Source organism: Micropterus salmoides, unplaced genomic scaffold, assembly GCF_014851395.1.
Source record: "Micropterus salmoides isolate LMB-PRFRI ecotype aquatic unplaced genomic scaffold, ASM1485139v1 Ms_hic_scaffold_3, whole genome shotgun sequence".
In the NCBI taxonomy this organism is placed as follows: Eukaryota; Metazoa; Chordata; class Actinopteri; order Centrarchiformes; family Centrarchidae; genus Micropterus; species Micropterus salmoides.
The window spans coordinates 25,213,124-25,238,569 of NW_024042261.1; the positions used below are offsets into that span (position 1 = coordinate 25,213,124).

Genomic DNA, 25,446 nt, shown 5'->3' on the forward strand with positions numbered 1-25,446 from the left:
GAACCTGTGCTCTCATGTTTCAGCCTTCTCTTCATGCGGAGCAAAGGCCAGAGCAAGTAGGCCTACGTACTTTGTGGTGGCATTTTTACATTCACTAAAATTAAGTAGGCTACCCCACTTGCAACACATCGCCTCCACATAAATTATGTATCATAGTAACCACAATGTCTCAAAAAAAACCACTGCGTCTCCAAAACGCACCCTAGCGCTCCCAGCTAGGCGTTTTCAGAACAGCAGGTGGCGCTTTCAGCTGGCAAAAAATGCTTTTGGTGGAGACACAGGCCCTAATAGTTTAATCTGTACAGATGCCTCATATTTTACAAACTGATTACATGTTTTTACACATAAAATTTTGATCTGAAAGGTAAGTAGTAGACATAGCAGTGAAATAAATGTAGTGTAAAAGTGTATAGTACCAAAATGGAAATACTCAAAGTAAGTAGTTAAACTGTATAGTGCATTTCTCGAGTAAATGTACTTTGTGTCATTCCACTACTTTGGAAAGTGTGTGTGTTTCTATCCTAGCCCTATGCCTTGAAAAAAAGGACAAGCACAAGAAGTGATTCACTGCCCGAACAAGCCAAAGCTGTGGCTGATTCAAGAAAACCTCAACCTGCAGTTATGCAGAGGGAGAGAGAGAAAGAGAAAAGCAGTTACAGCAATGTTGTGAGGATGTCTAAAAACAATTTAATGTGATGAACCCAACTCTTGGACCAACTGTGATGCTTTATTGTACTCTAGGTCTTTATGGCCTATACTGCAGCACACAGGTTAATCCTGGATAGATGGGGTAGGTACAGTCTATTTGACTAAATCTAGATATTTTATTAAAATTCATAGCCTTATGTGAAGATAAAGTCCGCCTATATAAGGCCATCCTGCAGTACACAAGCAGGGGATTCAAGAACAAGCTGGACACCCTCAAATGAAGACTTACAGAGTTATCACACTCCAGAGAGATAACAGAGTACAGGTGTTTTTTTTCCCTTCTGCTTTCCTCTTTTCTGATGCATTCGTTCATCCTATATACGAGCAATGAATAATTCAGACCAACACTTACCCCTACAACTCTCTCTCTTTTGTCTTTCTCTATCTCTCTCCCTCCCTCTGTGAAACACACCAGCGCCTGTCATGCAAATCGCTCCACCTTGTGCATTGTGGGTAAGGTTTTTCCTAAAGGACTTCATGGATGTGTAGTCACGTTTTTGCTGCGAGAGTGAACTGCCAGAGGTGGGTGAGGGGTGGTGGTGTGAGTGGGAGGAGAGGAAGCAAGGTGCTGAGGGAGGGAGAAATAGATAGGTAGCATGTGATGGGCACAGGAGGTGACGGAGGTGTCAAGTGAAGGCGGGATGGATATGGAGGGAGTTTAAGGGCAGGAGGTCGACAGCAACGCTTAGCTAGAGGCGAAAAGAGGCGGCACGCAAAGAGGAGAAGAGAAGATGAAGGGTTGCAGTGCAGGTGCAAAATGTTAGGGGAGTGAAAATTGGTGCAGCAGAAACAACTGAGTCAGGGATTTTCTTCAAGTGAAGGCACATCCAGTATATCTGTACTGTAACAGATGGGAGAAAAAGGTGAGCAGAGTGATTGTACAGAAGGAGAAAGGGACTGAGAAAAGGGGTAGAAAGGATAATTATGTAGGGAGTATGTAGAAAAAAAGGGCGAAGAAAGGTGGAGGAGAAGTGCAACCGCGGCAAGAGTGGTGGAATAACAATTTGCAGGACTCCTGGAGTTTGTCAGATTTTCAGATATGTGATGGAGAAAGAGAACAAAGAGGTCAGAGGGAGGTGAAACAAAAGGATGATGAGATAGAAGAGAAAAGATTAGAGGAGAGCACAAAATAAAGGAAAGGCGATAAGATAAAAAAAAAGGGTAGTTAGGGGAAGTGGAAGAACACCCACACACACACCCACACACAAACAACTTAGAAGTCATGGAGCTAATGAGATGTGCTGGGTTGCAGAGGGCTCGCAGCCAGTTCATTAAGGCCAGCAGATAGCAGGTAGCCAACAGACGGACCAGCTGGAGTCATTAAGTTTCGGCTTAAAAAAAAGAAGTAATGTTTAATATTCGTGATTTACTTCTTTACACCGTGAAATCCTGCAGTCAATTATAATAACATTAGTCCTATGCAGAATCAGTAATTTAAGAAGTATTCTGATGCTTTACTTAAAGAAAAGTACCAAGTACCTTACAGTATGTATCAAAAGGTAAGGTTTATATCATTAGATTTTTAATACTGTGTGTCAGAAGCATTTTACTGTTATAGATGTTTGAGGTGGCGCTAGTTTAACTTCTTCCTCTTCTTGATCTAGGGGTTGAATCAATCTGAGGATTAGTGAGATGATTAATGGGAGAGGAAAGAAGAAAAAAACTAATTCAGCAACACAAATTTGTATTAAATTTTCAGACTTTACTCTCTCTTTATTTTGTATATTCAACCTCTTTCAGCCTCAAACAATAATTTAAATGAAACAATCAGAAACATTTAGAGGGAAAAGGTCTCTTTGGTAGAACTGCTAACAGCTCATATGTGATATCTGACTATTGAGGGATCCAAATATACATTTTTTATTGTAGAAGATAACAATACAGTGGATAAAATCTTAATAAAGAGTGCAGCATATATTTAGCATTGCACTCCTGTAACATTGTCAGATTGGAGATATACAGTTAAAAAATAAAAAGGATCAACATTGACATTGTCTTTGTCTTTTTTTCTTCCTTCCTTAGCAGAACCTGGTGCCTGCATTACCCACAATGCAATTCGAGCAGAGATGAGGAGTGGGCTACAGAGGTCTAGTAAACTTTCAGTTTTGAAGTTTCCACCACTGTGTAGAGTTAATCAGCATAGCTCACCTGCAACAGATTGATGAACGGCCAGTGCATAAAATGCTGTTTGAGTTGAAGCGATTCTGGGATCAGACCGGTTATGATGAACTGTACTACAAAATGCACACACAGCGTTACCACAGCTGCTCACAGCCTGCTCTTATCATCTTTCCAATCACCTTCCCTCTTCCCTCCTCCTTCCTTCCATCCACCCACAGCATGCGCCTCTCCCTCTTACGGCCTGAACCCTCTGCCAACTGTTGCAGCAGGTTAAGACCTGTGGGAAGTCCCTAACCACACACACCTTCATCTATTCGCCCAAGAGTACACACAACCAGGTAAGTTATTATATTGTCATTGATACAGGATGGGTGTATTTGTGGTAAGCCCTGTTGCAAAGGTTGGGGTCTTGCATGGCGGCCAGCAGGGGTCAAACTAACCATGGTTACCAAGTTAAAATCACAACAACAACCACCGATAAGACTCGGACTATGTGTGTAAAAAGATTAGGAGAATAGCCTACTATAAACCGTTCCTGACAACCTTTCCAAAACACACACACTCACATGGACACCATAGCAATTAGTTTTACAATCATAGAGTCTGTGACGTCAGGGACACCTGCGGCCATTAGGGGCCAGGAGAAAGGAAAGTAACCTTATAGTCTGAAAAAAACTACACGCACAGAGGCAAGAGGCTGATAAGATCACAATGTTGTGGTATTTTTACCTCGTTCTGACACACACAACATCTCATTGTGTAGATATCGGCCAAAGTGATGGCAGCAGGGAAATTTTATAATGGGAAAGGTGTGTGTGTGTGTGTGTGTGCGCGTGTGTGTGTGCGCGTTTCATGTTTTTATGTCCCATTATGGACTTTAACCTGAATGCACAATAACTGATGGGGACATACATTTAGTCTTTTAGGGTTAGGGTTAGAATAATTTTATAGTTAGGGTATAAGGGTTAAAGTTAGGCAACGAGATGTCCCCACGGGGATAGAAGAACAAACATGTGTGTGTGTACTGCCTATATGTGTGAGGAGACAGCACATTGCCTGGCAGAGGACAATTGTCTCTCTCTCTCTCAAGACAGTGACAAGAAACATACAGTATTAAAGAATGAAGTATATTTATGTCTTCTTTCACAGTTGAAAGTTAAAATGTTTTCTTCCTCCTATGATTTGAACCTCACAATTAAAAATTGTCCAATTTGCAACTTGAACACCCTTTTAGCCAAGATAAAGGTTTTTCTAGTGACAGCAAATTCACTTAAGTCCAACACTTTGTAAGGAGTAAAATACTGCAACTTGGATTACTTAGATCACTTCTGACTTGGTTGCTCACAAAAACTGAAATAAGCCTTTAAAATGTCATGATGGCAGGCACATGTGAAATGAGTCAGGAGCAGTGAGTCCTTCAAGTCATCTCATCCCAGTGCAAAGGTGAAAGTATGTATCTCCCACATCTTGATGTGCACATTGATTGCATTTTTATCAACATGTAACAATCCTTAACAATAAAAGTACATAAACTACATGTTTGTGTCCCTGCATGTTTCCTATTAGTTTCTGTTATCTAAATGAAAACTGCAAGTTAAAATTTACTCAAACTTTGGAGTTTGGATTTGACTGTTTTTTCTATTCCTCTCTGACAAAAGTCTGTCCATTTTGTACATGAAATCTCTGAGTACATTTTACTAACCTGAATTGTGACATGATTAATCATAACATTGGAGCAGTCATTTTTCTTTATTGTTCCCAAATGAATATGATTTATAGACTATTTTCACGGACAACATTTTGACTTTTCATAGCAGGCAAAGAACTGGTGGAACTAATAACATTATTGATGTCTCTGTTTCAGCCAAGGTTATTATAGTAATTTCAGTTTTGTTTTAATTAGTTTTAAAGCAGGTTTGCGAATTTAGTTTAGTTTTTGAAAATGCTTATTTTTAGTTTAGTTTTTATTAGTTTCAGTGTTAATTTTAGTCTTTGGGACTATGCTGTTTTCTCCCGACTCGCCGCCTTGATACCAGGCGATGGGCGTGGATTAAAACGCTTCATATCCACCCAAAATACTAGGCTTATGAGGGCCCCATGAAATAAATTAACAAAGACAAATACATACATACATGAATACATTTACTTTATAATTTTAGTTTATTTTAGATACATTACATTTTCAGTAAGTTCTCGCTTTTTTTGTAAAGCTGAATTTTTAATTTTTTTATTTCAGTTAATGAAAATGTTTTTTCACACTTAGTTTTCATCAACGATAATTACGTTGGTTTCAGCAATCAATGCAATGTAGACATATATAATTAATTAAAGCTGTGTTTGATAATTCAAAATGTCGACAAAAGAGGACGACAGAAAATGAAGCTCTACATGGGAGCTGCTATTAACCTGAGTTTTCTGAACCCAGTAATACAGATTGTTTGTTTGGACTCATTCCCTGAAAAGAGGACATTGAATTCAACCATGGAGTGCATGTTTATCTGCCTCTCAGCTTGTTTAATTATTTAGTGAGAAAATAAATATAAACTGAACAAGGAAACTCTTTCTAGTATACTTCCTGTTTAAACACTGTAACACTGTGTGAGACATATGACTTTCAATTTGTACACACAAACTTGTAATCAGACAAGTAATCAGATACATATCAGCTTTGTGCACTAATGTAGCCGGACAGATATTTGATTTTCTCTACATCCAAGATGCCCAGAATCACGTCTGTTTCTGTGTCTCTCCATCGTAACCACTTGCACACAGCAGCAGCAGCAGTATGGAGTGATTTCTCTGCAACATCTGAGCCTGACATCTCTGTGAGTTCAGGGTGGTGAAGTCACCACCCTGAACTCAGGGTGGTGAATAGAAGGTGGAAATATTAATAATAATATAATATTTCTTCTTTTAGCACACATACGCTTTGATTACTTTACGCTTTAATTACTTGTTTAATGAAATGTATGGGGTTGATTGTTCTTATGTTGTATGTATGATGCTTTGGCAATATTGTTGTTACACATTAATGCCAATAAAGCTAATTTGAATTGAACTGAACTGACTTCTGTACAGCAACAACTAATCTTCAGTCAGATCTCGCTGTGATTGTTGCCAGCCATGACTTGTGCAGATAGTCTGAGACTGGCATGGCAGGAGAAAACAGGGGTTTCCCACAACAAACAAAAAACAAAACCAAGACAACATCAAAACAGGAGAATTAGTGCTGATAATATATCGTCTCTTCCCTCAGGCTGTAGGCTGTCTGGTCGTCTGGCCCTGTCCCTCTGCCTCGAGCCTCACACCAGTGTAACAGCAGTAAAGCTCTGGATTAGGATGAACTATGCCAATTCAAACCACTATGCAGACATTTGGGTTGGCATGTCAAATTCTATTAAATGACAGTATGAAATAAAATTAACCATGTTTTCCATCCTTTAAACTCCTACCAGTGATTCTTCAACTTTTCATTTCTGCCCTCCACTTTCTCAGCCTGGGCCACCCTAACCCCATGCCCCCATTGGTGCCCCTCTCTCTACCCCCTGCCATCCTCTCCTCCCTCCATCTCTCCCTCTTTCTCTCTCAGACACGGGCAGGGTAGGATATCCCGACAAAGCCAGGCTGTACAAACACAGCTCTACAACAGGAAGGCCTCCCAGCCCTGAGAGAGGAATTTCCCCTCAGAGCTCACACACTAATGCATACATGCGCACACGCACACAACCAGACACCCGCATGCACACGCAATTCACACACACAGAGGCATCCAGTATTACCAACCTTTATTTTTCTATATACAACGCTTTCATTCAGCCCTAAATATATTAGTCTATGTACAACAATTAGGATTGTAGCAGACAAAATGTGTATTTTTTCATTTTAGACAACAGGACTTGGTATTTTAATCATTTAAAAATAGCCACCATCTATGGAGCCGTGAAACTGACAACATGGGAAAAACTTTCTTTTACAGGTTAGCAGTTTCCTTATAATTTCCAGGAATGAACTTAATAATTTGATACAAACTATGAGGAAAAACAAAGACAGTGGTCTGTTATTTCAGTCACTTCTGTTGGATTTATGATTATGATGCGGCTGGAAACGACACTGTGAGAGTTATAGAAAATGTTAAATTGTGTGCCTGCCTACAGACTAATTTCACATTTTTTGCATGTTCCACTGACTTAGAATGTAAGTAATTAATTAGAATTAATTAAGTGGAAGTGTACCAATTAAACGCTGTCCTTGGAAATAATTAGGAAATTATGATAGATAGATTTTAAATATTATAGAATACAAGATATAAAACTTTACTAATTAAGATGGAGAAACAAAAATAGATAAGATTTTTATTAACCTCCAGTCATACATATATGATAATATATGATAACATATATATAAACATTTATGCATATATGATAATGACGTGGGTATATCCACATCTGTCGAGAGCAATGATTAGTTAAGGGCTGGAGATGCTGTTTTTAAATTAAAAGTTGTAATTTACTTTACCACCCGACTGGTGGTAAAGATAAAAATGAAAAAGCTTTCCTCTTTTTTTTACCAAATGTTTGGAGGTTAAAGGGAAATTTGTTTTAATGATTTACCAAATGGTATTATTTGTAATTTTGACTCATCTGATTATCCTTTACTGCTTTTTGGTGTTGGGGCTCCACAAATAATCCAACAGTAGAAATATATAATCAAATGCCACAACACTAAGTAAAGCCTCCATATTAAACAAATGCACTTAATCCTTTATGCACATATAAAACGTCAGTGCACTCAAAAGTCTTGTACGCACACACACACACACACACACACACACACACATACAAGCAGGAGACTAACATTCGCTCTGTAGATGATGGAGAAAATTAAATTAACAGAAAACGTTTCACACAACTTTTAATATTCATAATCTGCAGCTGAACATGAGTTGTTTTCATACACCTGCCAACTCTCAAACCCCTTAACATCAGAATGCTCAAGTAATTACAGACGCGTTCAAACACAAAAGACACACACACACACACAAACGCAAATGGTTGTCATGGCAGCAGCTGTGCCTGAGCTGGATTGGATGGTTGACACCTCACCTGCACTGCAAATTAGTAGTGGAGGTAACCACAGTAACAATGCCATTACTATTCCAGTGGCAAACCCTTTTAAGTACAGTAAATATGAAATTATGTTGATGCTGGAACCACTTGTCAGTTTAGGTAAGGTAATTAGAGTGTAAAGAATACTGCAAGAAGTCAAAAAGCTGCAAAGATAATACATTTCAGATGAATTTCAGCTACTAAAGATAAGATAAAATACTATTATCTGGCTACTGAGGTACCCACGTACCCACAATCCAAGCAGTCTCCTGTCAAACATGATTATTGTATTATTGATTGATTTGTCGCTTGAAAAAAATCAATCTCTTTGGATCAAGTGGCAAGAGACATAACGTCAGGGTGGCTAATTTGTGAATTGTGGGAGATTGTGAACAACCATCTCCCTGCCCTCAGGTGGAAAACACACACACACACACACACACACACACAAACAGCACGACATGTGGAATTAGTCCCCCGGTGTGCAGCCGTCCACCGCACCCTGCTCCCATGACCCTGTCTCTAGTTAAAAGTCTGTGTTCTCGGATTCTCGTCGTCTCTTCTGTTTTTCTTTCATTCTGGACATAATTAGCATCAGACTTTATCTTCCCCTCTTCGCCCTCACTCACTTTCCATTCACTACCACCTCCTCACTCAGATTCTTTACTTAAGTAAAAGTAACAATACAAGAATGTAACAATCTGCATTCAAAATAAAAAAAGTAAAAATACAGAGGTTTTATTAGAAACATGTACTTAAAGTACTGGTACTGCAGAAAAAGGCCTCTGTGTCTTATTAATTAATATATATTAAGATTTTCAGTGTATAAGGCTCCTCCAACCGCTAGGTTGGGTCACAAGATAAATTTGAGGGGTCATGAGATGTTTTCACATGGCTGTAGAGAATAAAACACTGTTCTGCAACATAAATCTGTATTAACTTTTTTGACTTTCCTCTAATCTTTTTTGTGTGAAATGCTGGATAATATACCTTAACCATGATCTTTCCCTTAACCTAATTATGTCGTCCTGCCAATAACGGGTGTCAGATAAGAAAACATATGAACAAATGTCATTGAATTTCGAGATTGTTCATGACATTTAAACAGGAAAGCACTCTTTGGTGGAACTGCTAACAACCCCTAGACATCTAAAGAATGACAAGGGACCCCAACTAGTCATTACATTTTCTGTAAGTGGTCACAAATGAAAATGTTAGGGAACCACTGGTTTGTTTTTTAACAATTAATATTTTCTAGGATTTTCATGTTTTTCCCTGTAAAATCTCAATCTGTAAAATAACTAGTAACTACAGCTGTAAGATACATGTAGCGGACTGAAAAAATATAACATTATTTACCTCTGAAATGTAGTTGGATTACAACTGTTAAGTAGCATAATAGAAATACTCAAGCGCAAGTTCCCAAGTGAAAAAGATATACTTAAGTAGCACTTTTTTTGGATGCAATTATCACATTTTAATTGTACTATACTAACTGTATATTAAATGTGTAATTTTGGAACAACTTAAAGTATGTTAAGTGTCATTTCAGAAATACTTTGTCAACTTTAAGATAAATGCAATATACTGTATTTTAATATACTTAGTTGTGTTAAAATTGACCAACTTTAAGTACCTTTACTGTAATTTCAATATACCTCTTTAAATTTAACTTAAAATACCCTTTTGTACCATACTTGAAGAACAGTTTAAATATATTTTAAACTTCACATAAATGTGTTCCCTAAACATTTTAATTAGCATTTCAGCTTATTAGTCATTTATTACTAGTATACTCCAAGAGCCACTATTAATATCTTGGGAAGCTGCTTTATGAAACCATTCAGTATGAGAATAATTCATTATTAATGCATTAAAATTACCTTGCAAAATGCCCTTTTAGAATAATAAAAATCAGTAAAAAATAATTTTACAACACACACACATACAGACAACTAAAAATCTTTAATTTTGTGTACATTACAAAAATAAATTCCTGTACATTAAAAGGTACAGCAGCATACACATGTACATACACATCCCATCATTAATGTTACCCATGGGGGTCCCTAATATGGTTCGACTCTGGGCCCGGCTCAGATGACCTCACGGCAAGCCATCCCACTTCTGACACCATATGCAGCCAAAGGCGAGAGCAGTCACCCTACCCAGATTCAAACACAGGTCTACAAGGTACCAAACATGCAACTTTGACAGCAACGCCAAAGAGCCAGGCTCACTGGTATGGCAGTCCAAGTGCTCAACTGTAATGAAGGTACTCCGTCACAAGCATACAGTACAAATGGTGGAACCAAACTGAAACTGAAAAATGTCAATCCTTATCCTTGGAGCGCAGGGTCGGTTATCTTTGAGTAGGACTCGTTGCATTTTCTGTGACTGCAGACACTATGGGATTTGGAAACTGCTTTATCACACAGCATCTGTGGAAGGGAAACGTAAATATTTTGTCTATATCAAAGCAATATTACCTCTAATTAATTAACAACCACTGTCAGATTTTTATATTTTGTTTAAAGTTGCTGAAACACAATATGACATCATGTCTAACTGTTCTGATAATGCTAACTTTTTAGGTTCAGGTGAAATGGTTTTCCACAAGTGACCCCTCCCAGTTAATGCGCAGTTCTTCCATTACAACATGATCAAAAACATTACATAAACACTACTGTACATTCAGCCAAGGAGCTGTATATGATGAAATGTTATTAAACAGGTACAACAAATAACACAAACATACAGACTTCCTTAACAACTGTTCTGTCTACATGTCATTTCACATCAACACAGCAGTCAATTTGTGAAGTACAAAAGTAGCCAATTACTTAATGTAGAACAATATTTTAAATAAAATTGTTTTTTCACAAGAATATTTGTTTATTTAGTCTGACCACGTTGACATGTAGTGAGAGAAAAAACAGTGATCGTGTGTAGGAGCCAGACATACCTATGAGCACATTGAGCTTGTGAGGGTCCAGCTGGTCCTTTGAGGTTTTTGTGGCCTCTAAGCCATCTTCGATTGAGGCAACGATCCCAGGAACCCCTAAAAGAAAAGAAATGGAGTTGCAAATGAGATGTAATAAATATTCAGTTAGGCCAGTACTTCCACCTAGTTTAGTTCTTCATTTGCGTATCATTATAAACACTGTAATACTATTCTTATTGCAAATCTTTATTCTTATTCTTTATTTCATTTTCTTGAGCTAAGGCAGGAAATGTTAAAATCTCATGCATCAAATTCCAGCAGCAGGGTTACTGAGATTGAAAAGCAATACATTAAGTTACTGTACGTTAATTGCGTTACTTTTGTAACGCGTTACTCCCAACACTGTTTATAAGGCAGACGAAAGTTGCTGTCTCGATTATGAAACTATTAAAATGATAACTAACGTTAGCTAATAAATATATTAATCCACGTGCTAGCATTAGCTATCCAGCAAGTAAAATAATTTCAAACCCAGAGTGAGCTCAACTTTAGTAACTTACACAATTGTGTTGTCCTGCTAACAATAATAAACTTACCTAGAAAGGCGATTTTTGCCGGCAGTCTCTGCGTCTGTCCTCTCCTGCTTGTACTTGCCAGGCACGCCTCTTTAGCTCTTTTCACAGTTAACTTCTGCAGGGAGCTGACCGGATATTCTTCTCTTCTGTGTTATTCCCTTATTATGTCTGTGGTGTCCACTTTCGCCAAGTCCGAGTCGGTAAAGTAAAACAAAGGAAACCTGAGAAACAAAATGATTTCTGGCCATAAATAGCTTCCCACTCAACTACAGTTCACACGTTAATTTTCGTGAAGCGGACTTTTACGCTGTGTGATTGGGTCGACGATTTGAAAACCTTGATTCTGATTGGTCCAACTGATTGCACTGCGCTGGGCTGGGCGGGAGGACACACTTCGCCCGTGTACACATGTGTTTACTGTTTACAAACAGAAACAAGTATAACTGCATTATGATTTAAGGTATTTTTATTTCTATATGTTGTTGTTTGTTAAGTTAACAACATGTGCCGCTTCCTTCTGGGCCAGGTTACCCTTATAAAAGAGGTCTCTGATATAAACTAGCTGTTTACCTGATTAAAAAAAAAGGAATAATATGCATTTGAAAAATAAATTTTAATGTTTTAAAAATAATACTTCTGGAAATCAGGCTGAAACATGTGGCAATTACATAAATAATTACAATATTTTGCAGTAGCCTACACAATAAAGCATATTTGGCATAAATATATTTTTAACCCACTAAAAGAGTAATTGTTTAACAATGTACTTCCACAAAGTACACCTAAATAGTATTTACTAAGAGTTCAATAAATATATTTTTAATAAATAGACTAAAATGTTGTGAAAAATATGCTTTTATTTAAGCATATTTATTAAAAGTTTAATTAAGTATATTTATTACCACTTTTTATTACTACTTTTGAGAAGTTTGTTAAAGCTCAGGAGAATATATCTTTAACATACTTTTAGTAAGCATGTTAGGAGTATGAATGTACTATAAGCATACTATGTGAATTTCTAGTACATTTTCAATGTCTTTTTGACCTTTCCACCACTGTCTGACCCTCTCTGCATCCTCGCTCCATCACAGTGTGATGGAAATTTGAGTTTTCAAATAAACAGCTTATGCAAACACTTGTCTTTCTGTGAATTTTATTCAAGTCTTCTGCAGTAGCAATATGTCTGGAGATGATATTAATGGAATTCCCATTACATCTGTCTTTCTGATATTCACATTCCTGCCGGGTTAATTAACTTAAACTAAACTATGCTTCAAACACTGTGAAGCAAGAAACGCCTCTTGACATGACGTTTCCTCATCCTCCATGTCCATCCTGTCCTGTCATCTCTCCCCTCCTTTACCTCCTGCCGCTTATGACTCTATCAACAGAGTGAGTTAACCGTTATGACACACACACACACACACACACACATCCAGTCTACATCTACAATCCCACCCAAAGCACTGAGATCATCCACTAACCTTTCTAAACCCTCCCAACTAGCTTCTTCTTTACTCACTCTGCAGCACTTACATCAGCTTTACCCTTTTGCTCATTAACCTCAACTCCTTCTACCACCTTCCATCCGTCCCTCACATCCCCCATCGTAAACCTGACCGGCTGCCACCATCCCCTCTAAACCCCCCTATCTCTCCAACTTCTGCAGGAAATTACCTTGTCTGGATGCTTCACATCCACGACTGCACTTTCAGAGAGAGGCCATATTAGTGTGGAAATAGAACACGTCTGGGAGTGGTGTGTGTCTGCACATAATAGTGTGTATTAACAGTGTGTTTGTGTGTGTATTCAGATTTCTAAAGTCTTGATAAAGAAATTGCCCCACAAACATAGAAAAATGAGGAAAGTGACCAGCGGTTCAAGGCAGAAATCTATACGAAAATGGTCATATTGTTACTTTTGACTATCTGAAACTAAATTATAATCTGGTCAGGGTCAGATTTCTGGAAATATCTCCAACTCAGGCATTGTCTCCTGTCAGTGCTAAGAGCTGGTCCTGGTCCAAAATCCAAACTACTCTTACACGCCTGCTATCGAAAAGGTGCCAAATCGACTTTGGATGCCAACTTGACAGTGTTAAATTGGTGTGAGAGAAAGATAGTGGAGAAAATATTTTAAGAACAACAATGGAAAGACGCTGTATCGGTTGGCACGCCTCCACTCGGTCCTGTTTATGTTAAAGCTGGGGGGAGGCAATTAATTTCAGAAGCATTTTTCTTATAGTTGATGAAATTCTCTTTACATCCCAGTAGCAATCAATAAATGAAATGCTCTGACACAACAATCCGGTAGCCAATCATTTCATTCGGTCAGAATAAAATTATTGGCTAGCCTACCTATCTATCTGCCTGTCTACCTGCAAACACACTGCCTGTGCACTCACTGCGCATGAAAATGTGTTTTAGGGGAGTGGCTTAGTTGGGAGGCCTGAAGATTGGATACTTTCAAAATCTAGCATACTCTCTCTCCAATGTTGCCTACCCCAGCTTTAAGTATTATACCTAAAAAACTGGTTACAGTAAACTGTGGTGCAGACTGGTTAAAATGCATAATTATTGTGCGAAGGCTTTATCATTAAAGGCCTGGATCAAGTGCATGTCCAATATAGAAAGTTACAAGTGAGTTGTATGCAGACTCTCGGGATGTTGAGACCTGTTCTGGAGAACATGAAGCCCATTCTTGGACTCACATATGTATTTACTTTTGATTGAATGCTGGCGATCTTGTTTATCTGCACCATTTATATCATTGTTTGCATGCAGATAAAAAAGCTGGGGAGGTACTGGGTGTTTATAAGTTAAAAATGTTATAAGAAACATTTATATTTTTGGTGTAATAGGTCACTCAATACAAACTTGGGTTTCGGTGGTTTGGTATTACAATTACGATTATTCTTAAATGAAGGAAAATTAAGTAGCGTAGAGGGTGACAGACAACAGAGACAGAATAAGCATGATACTTAGGAGTTTCACAAGAGCCACTGACTATATATCCAGGTACTCGGGTTTCTTTAAGACTAAGGCCATATTGTGTTTGTTAACTCATGTTTAAATGATGAAGACATAAATGTGACCTCATACAACAGACTGTCCATAGTGTAGTGGCTATTCCGTTTCAATATTATAGCCACTGCCCCAGCACTAGAAGAGTAGTTTTAACACACCTTTGTTCCTTTTTGCTGATCCAGCATTCTGTGTTCGCTGTTTGGAAATAATAATTTAACTAATATCCTACCTACAAAAATAAAACTTGAACAATGATCCTACCAAAACATTGTAGGTTAATGCACATGTGTGTAGTGCAAATGAGGGAAAATAAATAGTAGCCTATTGACTCAAAAATGATATCAAATAAGGTGAGACAAGGTGTGGTTAAAAAACTGTGTTTGGTCTCAACTAAAGCTATGGGCTGCATTCCTGTTTCCAACTTCCCTTTATTAATTACACCACACCCACAGCTACTATGGTGAGGCTGATTTGCCAATCAGTGGCCAAACTGTCCATCAAAATCAGTGAATCAGAACTACAACCAAAAATATGGGAAGTCTTGAAATAATAACTAATGTTCTTTAAATATAAACAAAAAACTGCTATTTTGGCTCCTACACATAGTCAGTTGTATTATTATCACGACCAATTATTTTAATGACTAGTTGTACTGTATTATAATTACAGTCATAAGATCACCAGCCATTTTGGTGTTTTCACTTACAGTAATGTGCCTGATTAGACCTCTGCTCAGGACTGTTAGGGGAGGTGCACCTGCTAAAAACTGACGGAGAACACACCTGTAATACTGAGGCACTGGCTTATAAGCAGTCATCAAAAAAACAGCGCACTGCACTCAAAAGCTGACTCATAATGTATTTACAAGTTGAAGTAGATGGTTAGTTACAAGTAAGCTATGACATGCCACTAGAGCCGGCTAGAGATGTTGTCACTCTGTCTCTGTCTCTCTCAATGTCCAAAAGAGGTAGGCAGGTAAAAGTTATGAATTACTTAATGTCCGCTCTCAGACTTTGATGCACAGGGGTTTCAGGATGTCCCATTCAAAAATCAGAAAGTATTTCTGCACTCTCTATCCCTAAAGCATTAAAGAAGAAACATTGGCTTCCTTTGAAGTATGAATGCACATGTCACTAACAAGTACTATGTGTACCTGTGATGGTATGGTAGTGACTTCAAAATATCTTGATTTAACATGGAGTGAACAACAAACACTCCAGTTGATTAAACTATGTAAAAATGAGAAACAGACATCTACATTGCCAAAACAAGTGTGAAATGAAAACATAGATAGATATAGATATCTAGATAATAAATAGATATGACAGGTGAAGTGGGAATCATAACTAGTAAACCCATCAGACAGACAGAAACGAGAGCACAGGAATAATGTGACAATGAGACACGCTAATATCAGTTAAGTTCACTGTAGGTACGGACAACAAGTGTCACAGTGGACGGGAATGACAGACCAGATCTGGAAAGGCATCATGGGAAATCCCACTGAGGGACTATGTTTCACAGTGCTATGGCTCAAAACGTTTGAGGTTGCTCCCGTAAAGCTTCAGCAACACAAGAAACCACAGAGGGAAGAGGCGGATTTATGACTGCTGTACTGTAACTCTGCCTGCTCCGTGTAATCCACAGGGACGAGATGTGGCTGAACATCACTGGAGGGCAGTGACACCGAGAACAAAAGGTTTCCAATGAGTGATCCGAAGGAGAGAGAGAGAAAGAGAGCGCGAGAGGGTGTGTGTGTGTGGGAGAGAGATGAAACTACGGTGAGGAGATATGACAAGAAGAGAAAGAGATCGATGGCAAACAAAGGAAACTATTTGCTGTGATTACACCTGTGTATCCATTTAAAAGATTGTATACATGCGGTGTGCATTCAATGACACACAATGACAGGCTGTAACTTCACAGTGATCATGTAAATAAAGCGTCCTTTTCCTCTATTCTCTTCTATTAGAAAACTCCTACTCTCAATCCAATTTGCACACAAATGAAATCATTAAAACGCGCTTCCCTCGAGACGTTTACCCCCCGAGTTATTAACTTATCTCTAAAAAACACAAGCTCCAGATCCCGATGGAATTAACCTTCTTTGTGTTTTGTGTGTGCACCTGGGTGTGTCTACAGAGAGAAATGGTTATAAGGGGAAACGTGTGTGTCTATGTACATGGCCGCAGGTTTGTAAACGATAGTATCGGCGTACATGCAGGTATGCAAGGCTGCGTAGGAGAGTCAATTAGGGGACAAAGGAGAGGAGAACACAAACGACGGGAGGAGAAACAGTGAAAGAGAGACTCGGGAGAGAAAGAAAGCTCCAACTATTCTCCTCTCCTTTCGTTACCCTTCACTGACTTCCTCCGGTTTGGCTCCCACACAACAGGAATGCACAGGTTACAACGATGTGTGTGTGTGTGTGTGTGTGGGTCCTGTATGATTGTATAGAGTATCTTGTGATCAGTTTCAGTGGTGGAAAGTACCTTAGTACACTTACTCAAGTACTGTAATTCACTGCATTTCTGAGGTACTCATACTTTACTTGAGTATATCTAATTTTTCTATCTTTATCTATCTATCTATCTATCTATCTATCTATCTATCTATCTATCTATCTATCTATCTATCTATCTATCTATCTATCTATCTATATAATAGCTAAATGTTTTTATCTCACACTTGCTTTGGAAATGTAAATGTCTGTTTCCAATGCCAATAAAGCCCCATTGAATCAAACTGAATTGACTGATGGGACTCAGCCCCACAGCAGCTACCTGAAAATATTTGCATGACGGCCGCACTTTGCATTTTGAACTTGCTCATGAACAAAAAGCTAAAATAATTTCACTGTGCTTTGTTCACCCCAATGCAAGCTCAGATAGCTTCATCCAAATTACAAAAAAACCCCCACATTCTCTTATTTTACTCTTGCTGGTGTCGAGCCAAGCACTTTGGTTTAGATTTTATGTGCTGAGGCTTTCGGCTATCTGCCTCTGACACGTCTGCCGCCACTCCAACACAATAGAAGTGAAAGGAATATATTTTGTGGCGCTCAAAGCATCAAAACATAACACTTGAGAAACAATGTGCCTATTCAGAAAGAATGTCAGGATTACTCTGGATATTCTGTAGACCTCGCTGGGAACAATTATCACAAGCTCCATTGTGGTGGTCCCAATGAAAACTGTCCACGTTATGTAGAAAAGTTGAAGTGAATCCATCGATCGTCAACCGCTTATCCTGCATACAGGGTTGCCCAGCTGACATCGGGCGAAAGGCGGGGTACACCCTGGACAGGTTGCCAGTCCATCACAGGGCCACACATAGACAAACCACTCACGCTCATACCTAAATTAACCTAGTCCGCATGTTTTTGGACGGTGGGAGGAAGCCAGAGCACCTGGAGAGAACCAACGCAGACACGGGGAGAACATGCAAACTTCACACAGAAAGGCCGGGGCAACCAGGGTTTGAACCCACAACCTTCTTGCTGTGAGGCAACACTGCTGCCCCTGAAGTGAATCCACTTATGGTAAATATTTATTTATAATTTAAATATTTTTGAATGCAGTTTTTTAAATCGTATTTGCTAGTATTTTTATAGGATAGTTGACAGTACAGCTAGAGACAGAAAACATGGGGAGAGAGAGAAAGAAATCTGTATTTCCATTTTTTGCAATTTGCAATTTTATACTGCCAAAACATACACAAGGAAAATATTGTACTTTTTACTAAGTTCCTTTGCAAATTCATATTTTTTAATACAAAACTAATTTTGCTTTAAATTAGCTTATAAACTATGATGCACTGTTACAGGATATACTACCCAACAAAGTAGATAAAATTAGCTCTAACCTCAATCAGCTACAAAATTAACATGCTGCTTAATGCATCTGTAATGATGAACCAGTGATAGACTGTGTAACACCAAGTATAGTATAGTGCTTGTGCTTTTGATACTTTAAACCTGCAGTCATTTGGAGAGATAATGCCAACAAGCTATAAACACACAACATCTGACATTTTATTTACCTTATAAAGTTTACACATCCAGCAGATAAGGAGCAATATCATTTATAGTCCACCTGATCAGTGTTAAGTCGAACAAACACTCTCTTTTAGCTCTGTTTTAGTCTGTATTGGTTTCTGTTTCTGATGTGCACTTGGCACCTTGCATGGCAGCCTCTACCATCAGTGTATGGATGGGTGAATGTTGACATTTAATGTAAAGAACTTTGAGTGGTCAGGAGACTACAAAGGCGATATACAATACTGTCCATTTACCATTTATTTCTCTTTGCTTATGTATACCAAACATTCAAAATTAATTCCACCGTGTTTCTCTTGCCCTGAATGAAAGACCCATATCTATGCAAAACGCACATCTACCAGGAACGACAAGAGACAAGGCGAAGAACACACACACACGCACATTTGTGCATACACTTTCAGCCCAATGTCAGTCTTTCCCAGAACAGTCAGTTATGGCCTCTGGCAGTGAACCTGACCATGAATGAGCTTTGACACTTGACATGAGGATTATAAACGGTGGGGACTTCACTCCATTCATTTCATGTTCCTTTTTTCTATCATGTTGTCATTTGTCACAGGTTTTAACAAAAGAGCAGGCTTTAGCAGACCTTGATGAACTTGTTCTGAGTGACAAAAGGTCAGGAAACGTCAGATTCTGTTCCCACAATTTTTGGGTAAGCGGTGGGCTTCTGCTGAATCTATACTTATAGAGGAATAATCATCTCTACTGAGCTTTGCCTCTGCATCATCACCACCTGGTCAGTAGTTCTGAACCTGCCAACTTGCCTTGTCTTTGGCTTTTCATTCATCCTCCAATTCATTCACTGACTTGTTCCCACTCCTGTCAGATAATGGATTCATCAAGAACAAATTGAGCATTCTCTCCTGGCAGTTCGCTCTGTTTCCCTTCATCATCCAAACATATTTGACAGTGAAACCACCAACAGAGCAGGGCCTTAAAGGAAATGACCTCGCAGTAATGAAGTCTTTGAACTCTTCCCGTCTCTGCAGAGGTGCCGCCGTTAAAACATCCCAGACCGCTAAATGTCAAAATGGAGTCAAAATGAAGCCACATCCCTCAGACTATCTGTAAAATTACTGATGAACAGGAGCAAAATCTGGATTTAACATCTGAAACCAGACAAGGAAAACAGCAGAGACATGGTATTACATTCTCCGTCATAATAGATTTCATATTAATTCATGGAAATAATGGTTTACCTGCACTTTTCTTTCTTTCTTCAAAATTCATTCCATGTACCTTAAAGGAAGTTTGACATTTTGGAAAAATACTCTTATGTTCTTGCTGATAGCTAGGAGGTGGTTAGCTTAAATTAGCATGAAGACTGGAAACAGAGGGGTAACAGTTAGCCAAGTTCTATTAAAAAAATTTTTTTAAATGTCCTACCAACCTCTTAAGATAAAACAACCATTTCCGGATTTATAGGGAGTTACATAGACTCTGTATTTCTTGACAAACGTTTATCAGTTTACCTAGTACAACCCTGACGCATAGACTCCTAGTAAAGCCGCAGTAGAGCCAGGCAAATGTTTCCCCCATTTTCCAGACTACACGAACCAGCTAACCCGCTGCTCCAACTTCATACTAAATGTATAGACATGAGAAACCATCTTCTCATCAAACTCTTGGCAAGAAAAGAAATTAGAGCATAACCTAAAATATCAAACTTGTCTTTTAATATAGTCTTTAAGAGGCAACTGGGGGTGATGTGAAGTTTGGACTTGGTCAGCCACAGTCAAGCGCACACATGTGAATATATATAACATAAACATTATTTGTCCGTACCACCTGAAACAAGGTACTGGATCTTTTGTTTGATGTTTAGACTTATTACAAACTTGCCTATCAGAACTATATATGTTACAGAAACTGAGCTCTAACTGGCTGGTAAAAGAGACATCAGCATACAGCCAGAGCTTTAACAGGAGCAATCGCATCTCAGACTTACAGCAGCCAGCAAACAGCAGGCAGTCTTGGTAACATTATACGTGAAACAAACAACAAATTACAACTATTCTCACATTCATAAGCAAATACAGACACACACACACACACACACACACACACACACACACACACACAACTGCTCGAGCGCACATTTCCCTGAAGAGATTAGTGGGAGAAAGAAAGACTGAACAAGTGAGGGAGAGCAGGGGACAAAGAGAGCTCACCTTTCCTCATAATGACTGTGCTCACCTGTTCATCCCCTCACCTGGGGCAGAGGGATCACTCTCTCTCCCTCTCTCCCTCCACCTCCTCCACCCTCCAAATCCCAGAGATGGACAGATAAAGTGGGTCTTTCAGACCGACGCTGACCCTGTGTGTCTGAGCTCTCTCTCTCTCTCTCTCTCTCTCTCTCTCTCTCTCTCCCTGCAGCCCAGCCCACCCTGCGGCCTGGCCCTGAAACTGATCCAGGTATGCTTTCTGACAGAGAACTTTTTCTCACACTCGCACCTGCCAATCACACACCTCCCCAATGTACAGGAGTAGGGGAAAAAACACAAGGAAAGTGTGGCACATGCATATAGCGTACACACACACACACACACACACACACACACACACACACACACACACATGGAGCAAGCTGTACACAGAAATGGGAAGATAATTGGCTCTGGGACAGAGCGTCTCACTGGTAAATGGCCTGATACTAATCAAGAATAAGAAACCTAAACCCAACTGTGTGTTACATCTGGTGTGTGTGTTTGTGCATGGAAACATTTGTGTGTATGCTCAGGTCAGTGGGGGTACATGTGTGTTTGTGTGTGTGTTTTTCACGCTCGGCGTGTATCTGAAGCTTCACTGGGATTTTGTGCGATATTAGAAACATTTTTATAGACCAATATTAATCTAATTTGAACCACAAGGCCTTTTGTGTGCCATATCTGTAATACTTTCATTATGAGAAAGAAGTCAACCATGCTGGGAGCAAACAAAACCCTAGAAAAATTGTGGCTCACTTCTTCGTGTCCTTTTTGCCAAGTGGTTTTAAAGGGATTTTCTCTAACTCTATATTCATTGATAAATTAAATGAATCCAGGAAATAAGCAACAAATGGGTGATGATGGAGCGATGGTTGATGGAAATAAGAGCACTGCCAAATAGGAATATGTTTGTCGCTCAGTGCTGCTACTGCAAAGCAAACGATGTGAAATGCACTGAAATAAGTATTATTAACCTGTAATCTGCCAATTATTGATTAATCATTTGATATATAAAATGTCAGAAATAGTGAAAATATCAGTCACAATTTCCAAGAAGCCACGTTGATGTTTTCAAATTGCTTGTGTTATTCACATTTTAAGATACTAGAACTCTTGCCAAACTCTTGCATTTTTGCCCAAAATTGACATATCAAAATAGTTGCCAATTATTTGCTATTATTAGCTCAACTAATCCATTAATCGACTACTGCTTTCATCTCTAATGCAATGATGATATACTGTAGATAACAGAATAAAACAATGCAGAAATAATCCATTATATGGGCTAACGTCTTGGGGATGGATTCCTTCATCCCGACTTACACATGGTTTGTGTTTCTTTAGCTTCCTACTACATAATTGGTAAAACAACTAAAGAAAGAGAGAGAGAGACAGAGAAGACTAGAGGAGGACAAGAAGGGTGGATTGAACAATCAATGTGTCTTCATAGGCCACATTCACCCATGTTGCGCTAATTGCAGATTAATTGGTCTGCTCTTTAATGAGGATACGAGATGGAGCAGCCAGCAGTGTGATATTTGATCGAGATGCAGATTGTTCAATATGTCCCGAAGAAAGAAATAAAAAAAAACAAGTTTTTTTTAACTTAACTGTGGAAGGTTTAGAATGGACGGAAGAAAGGAGGGAGAAAGAGCACAGAAATATACGGAGGAAGGAGAAAACGTGACTCTGAGGAGCCCGAGGGATGACAATCATTACTGTATAATTGCATATAGTAAATAGCAAACTACACATAAGATTCTATAATTCTATAATCATCCTATTTAGCAGATGATGGTCTAAACCAGTGGTTCCCAACATTTATGGCTTGTGATATTTTAAAGTCTACTTGTGATCTCTCAACACGGGTTATGGCCTCCGTGTGAACACAAGTTGTTTGACCAAAGAGTTAGGTTTCCTTCTCAACTTGGTTCATTTGACCTGAAGATGTGCAAATGCAGTAGGCCAATTTAATGGTACAGCTGTGCTTTGAGCTAAATGCTAACATGCTGATTCTAACAAGTAAATTATTTACAGCAGATGCCGATGCATTTCATTAGTTTAGCAGATATTTGGTCATAAACATTTTGGACACTTGAACCACTGGTCTTAACAATAGCCACGCTCATTAAATGTAGGTGATTGCTGTGTGAAATAGCAATAAAATGTTTTATTTCAACAATGTGTAAAATGTATTTGTGGAGGTGGTCTAAATCACTTTAAATCAAAGCAATTGATAAGAATGATTTCTTTGACTTTCCAATATGATGGACATTAATTAGTCAGTTTAACAGGGGCACAGATATTGTGATTTAGTAAAAATAAATGTCCCGAGCACTCCAGTACTTTGACCCCCACACAGAAAGGGACAGAAAAGGTGTAAGAGCATGTGAGTCTGAACTCTGCCTCTGATCGTCATTGTTATTCCCCTCTAGCCTCAGTTTGAGGGTATTGTTGTACTTGGAGCTTAGTCTGTTCCCTTGGTAACCATACTGATAACCAGCACTGCCCCTGTACTTACCGGCCAGGCGTATTTGAAAGGAATGACAATGTGCCCATTAGTCCCATCCTCTCCTCCTCCTCCCCCTCCTCCATCGTGGCGGAGCGACTGGGAGTTTCCGCCCAGGATCCCTGTGCTGCCCGACCCGAAGGTGCAGGCCCCAGTCGAGGCAACCCGGGCCTGGTACTCCTTGAGACAGGCTTGGAAGAAAGTGTCACACGGGTCCCTGGCAGAGCAGCGCTGCCCCCCGCCGGCCTGGAGGTCGCAGCAGTCTCCGTTCAGCAGAAGTCCTTGTGGGTTCTGGAAGTGGCGGATCTGGAGCTCAAACATCCCTACAGCACACGCAGCCTGAGTACAGAGAGAGGAGGACAGTTGAGCAGAGAGGAGAGGTGACAGATGGGAAGGAGAGACATTTATTACATTTATATCTTCTGTTATTTAAACACGCAGTTACAGTATGCAAGTTCTCACTGGTATGTAGTGATGCAAAACCACCAGAAGTCAGCAGGTGAATTAAATTTAAGGATAATTTAGGTGTGTGAACATTCAGGGCAGTGCACACTGTACACTTTAAAGTCAGGTTCAGACACCATTTGACAGATCGTGCTGGTAGACAGATATTGTTACCTTTGGACAGAGCTGTTTCCCGCTGTTTCCAGTGTTTATGATAAGCTAACAGGCTAAATCCAATTGGCTCCAAAACTTCAACTGATTTGGCAACTTTTGTGTAGAACCACCTTTTAACAAATTAACATCACTTTAAAGAGGTGGTATTATGATTTTTGGCTTTTTCTCTTTCTTTTACTGGGTTATACAGTATACCTTCTTTGTGCATGTAATAGGTTTGCAAAGTGAAAAAACCCAAAGTCCAGCACAAAGGGAGTTCCCATCTCCTACAGAAAACACTGCTCTGAACTGCTTGAAAACAGCTCATTTGTAATCCAGCTGCTTCCCTTTCATCCTTGTTACGACACAGGGATGAAAGCTAAATGCGCCTCATATAAGGCTCGCCAAGCGGCTACTCCGACACGCCCTCAAAAACACTGGTGGAAAAACACTGAGCTGCAACAAACACCTCCTCTCCCTTCCAAACACTAGCTATCCTCCAGGCAGTCATTGGACATAAAGTTTTTACTGTGATGTAGAGACAAAGCTCAGTTAAAACTTTATGGATGAAAGATACATTTATTACAACCGCTCTGAAACTCTCTATGTTGCCAAGCTGGTCTGCAACATGTACAGCTGAATTGAAGCTGTTTACTGGTGTCTCATTGGCCCGCCCTTCACTGCTTCTGATTGGCTAGTAGTCCTTAACTAGGAAATGCGCATGTGCAACTCCCAACAAAGATTGTTTAGAGACAAGATGTATCACTCCATAGCTAAAACGAAGCCTTCATCACAGGGTGAAAAGAGGAGCTGCAGCAATGTGCAGTAAAAAAATATGGTGTTTTTTGAAAATTAAACCATGTAAACCTGTTCTGGTACAACCCCTAAATAGGATTTTGAACCTGAAAATGAGCAGAATACCACCTCTTTCAAGGAAAATCAGCAAAATTGTTAATGACAGATGCATAAGACCAAAAACTGTGAACTGAGAAAAGAACCAGAAATCCATCACATTGTCCATAGACCTTCAACCGGTAAGAATGATAACAGGTAGGAACTTTACCTGATAAACACAAGTGTTATCAAACATCAGTGGTAAATACAATTACTCAAATTAATCTGCAGCGGCCTGCATGTCTCCTCTGTATCATTGGTTTATCAGTATAATGTCACACAGCAAGTGAGAGAGAGAGAACAACCCTGCCTGACCCCCAGCACAGGAAGAATCTAACTTTTCAATTCAAGTCATGGACACATACCACATCACTGCTGCCATTTAATCCTGTTCATCTCTCAACTTCCTTGTCTTTCTTTCTTACTCTCCCTCATATTTCTCACTCTCTCTTCCCAGTGTATGATAACACTGAAATACCTGATCACAATCTTTTCTTTTCTTTTCTTTTCTCTCCTCCTTCTCTTCCTTTTCCTCCTCCCATCTTTTTCTATCTGGGAACGAGCTGTAACGCTCCTGTCATTTCTCTTTCTGTGGCCATCAGCTCTTTTCTGCATTGTTGCCATTCTCCTTTTCATCTGCCTCCCATTCTTTTCTCTGTGTTCCCTCCCTGTTTAAAGATGGGTGGAGAGGACACAC

General features: G+C 39.2%; 1 protein-coding gene and 1 long non-coding RNA gene across 2 annotated transcripts in view; one reads left to right on the forward strand and one right to left on the reverse strand.

Annotated features, from left to right (window-relative positions):
• LOC119883340 (protein jagged-1b) overlaps nucleotides 1–25,446 on the reverse strand; it is a 53,518-nt gene that overhangs the window by 23,533 nt on the left and 4,539 nt on the right. The window contains exon 2 of the mRNA XM_038693942.1: nucleotides 23,271–23,597. Coding sequence (XP_038549870.1) covers nucleotides 23,271–23,597 — 327 coding nt within the window. The remainder of the gene's footprint in view (nucleotides 1–23,270; nucleotides 23,598–25,446) is intronic.
• On the forward strand, nucleotides 2,757–4,366 carry LOC119883341. The gene is made up of 2 exons (XR_005440624.1): nucleotides 2,757–3,167; nucleotides 4,213–4,366. It is a non-coding gene; the product is annotated as an uncharacterized LOC119883341 (long non-coding RNA).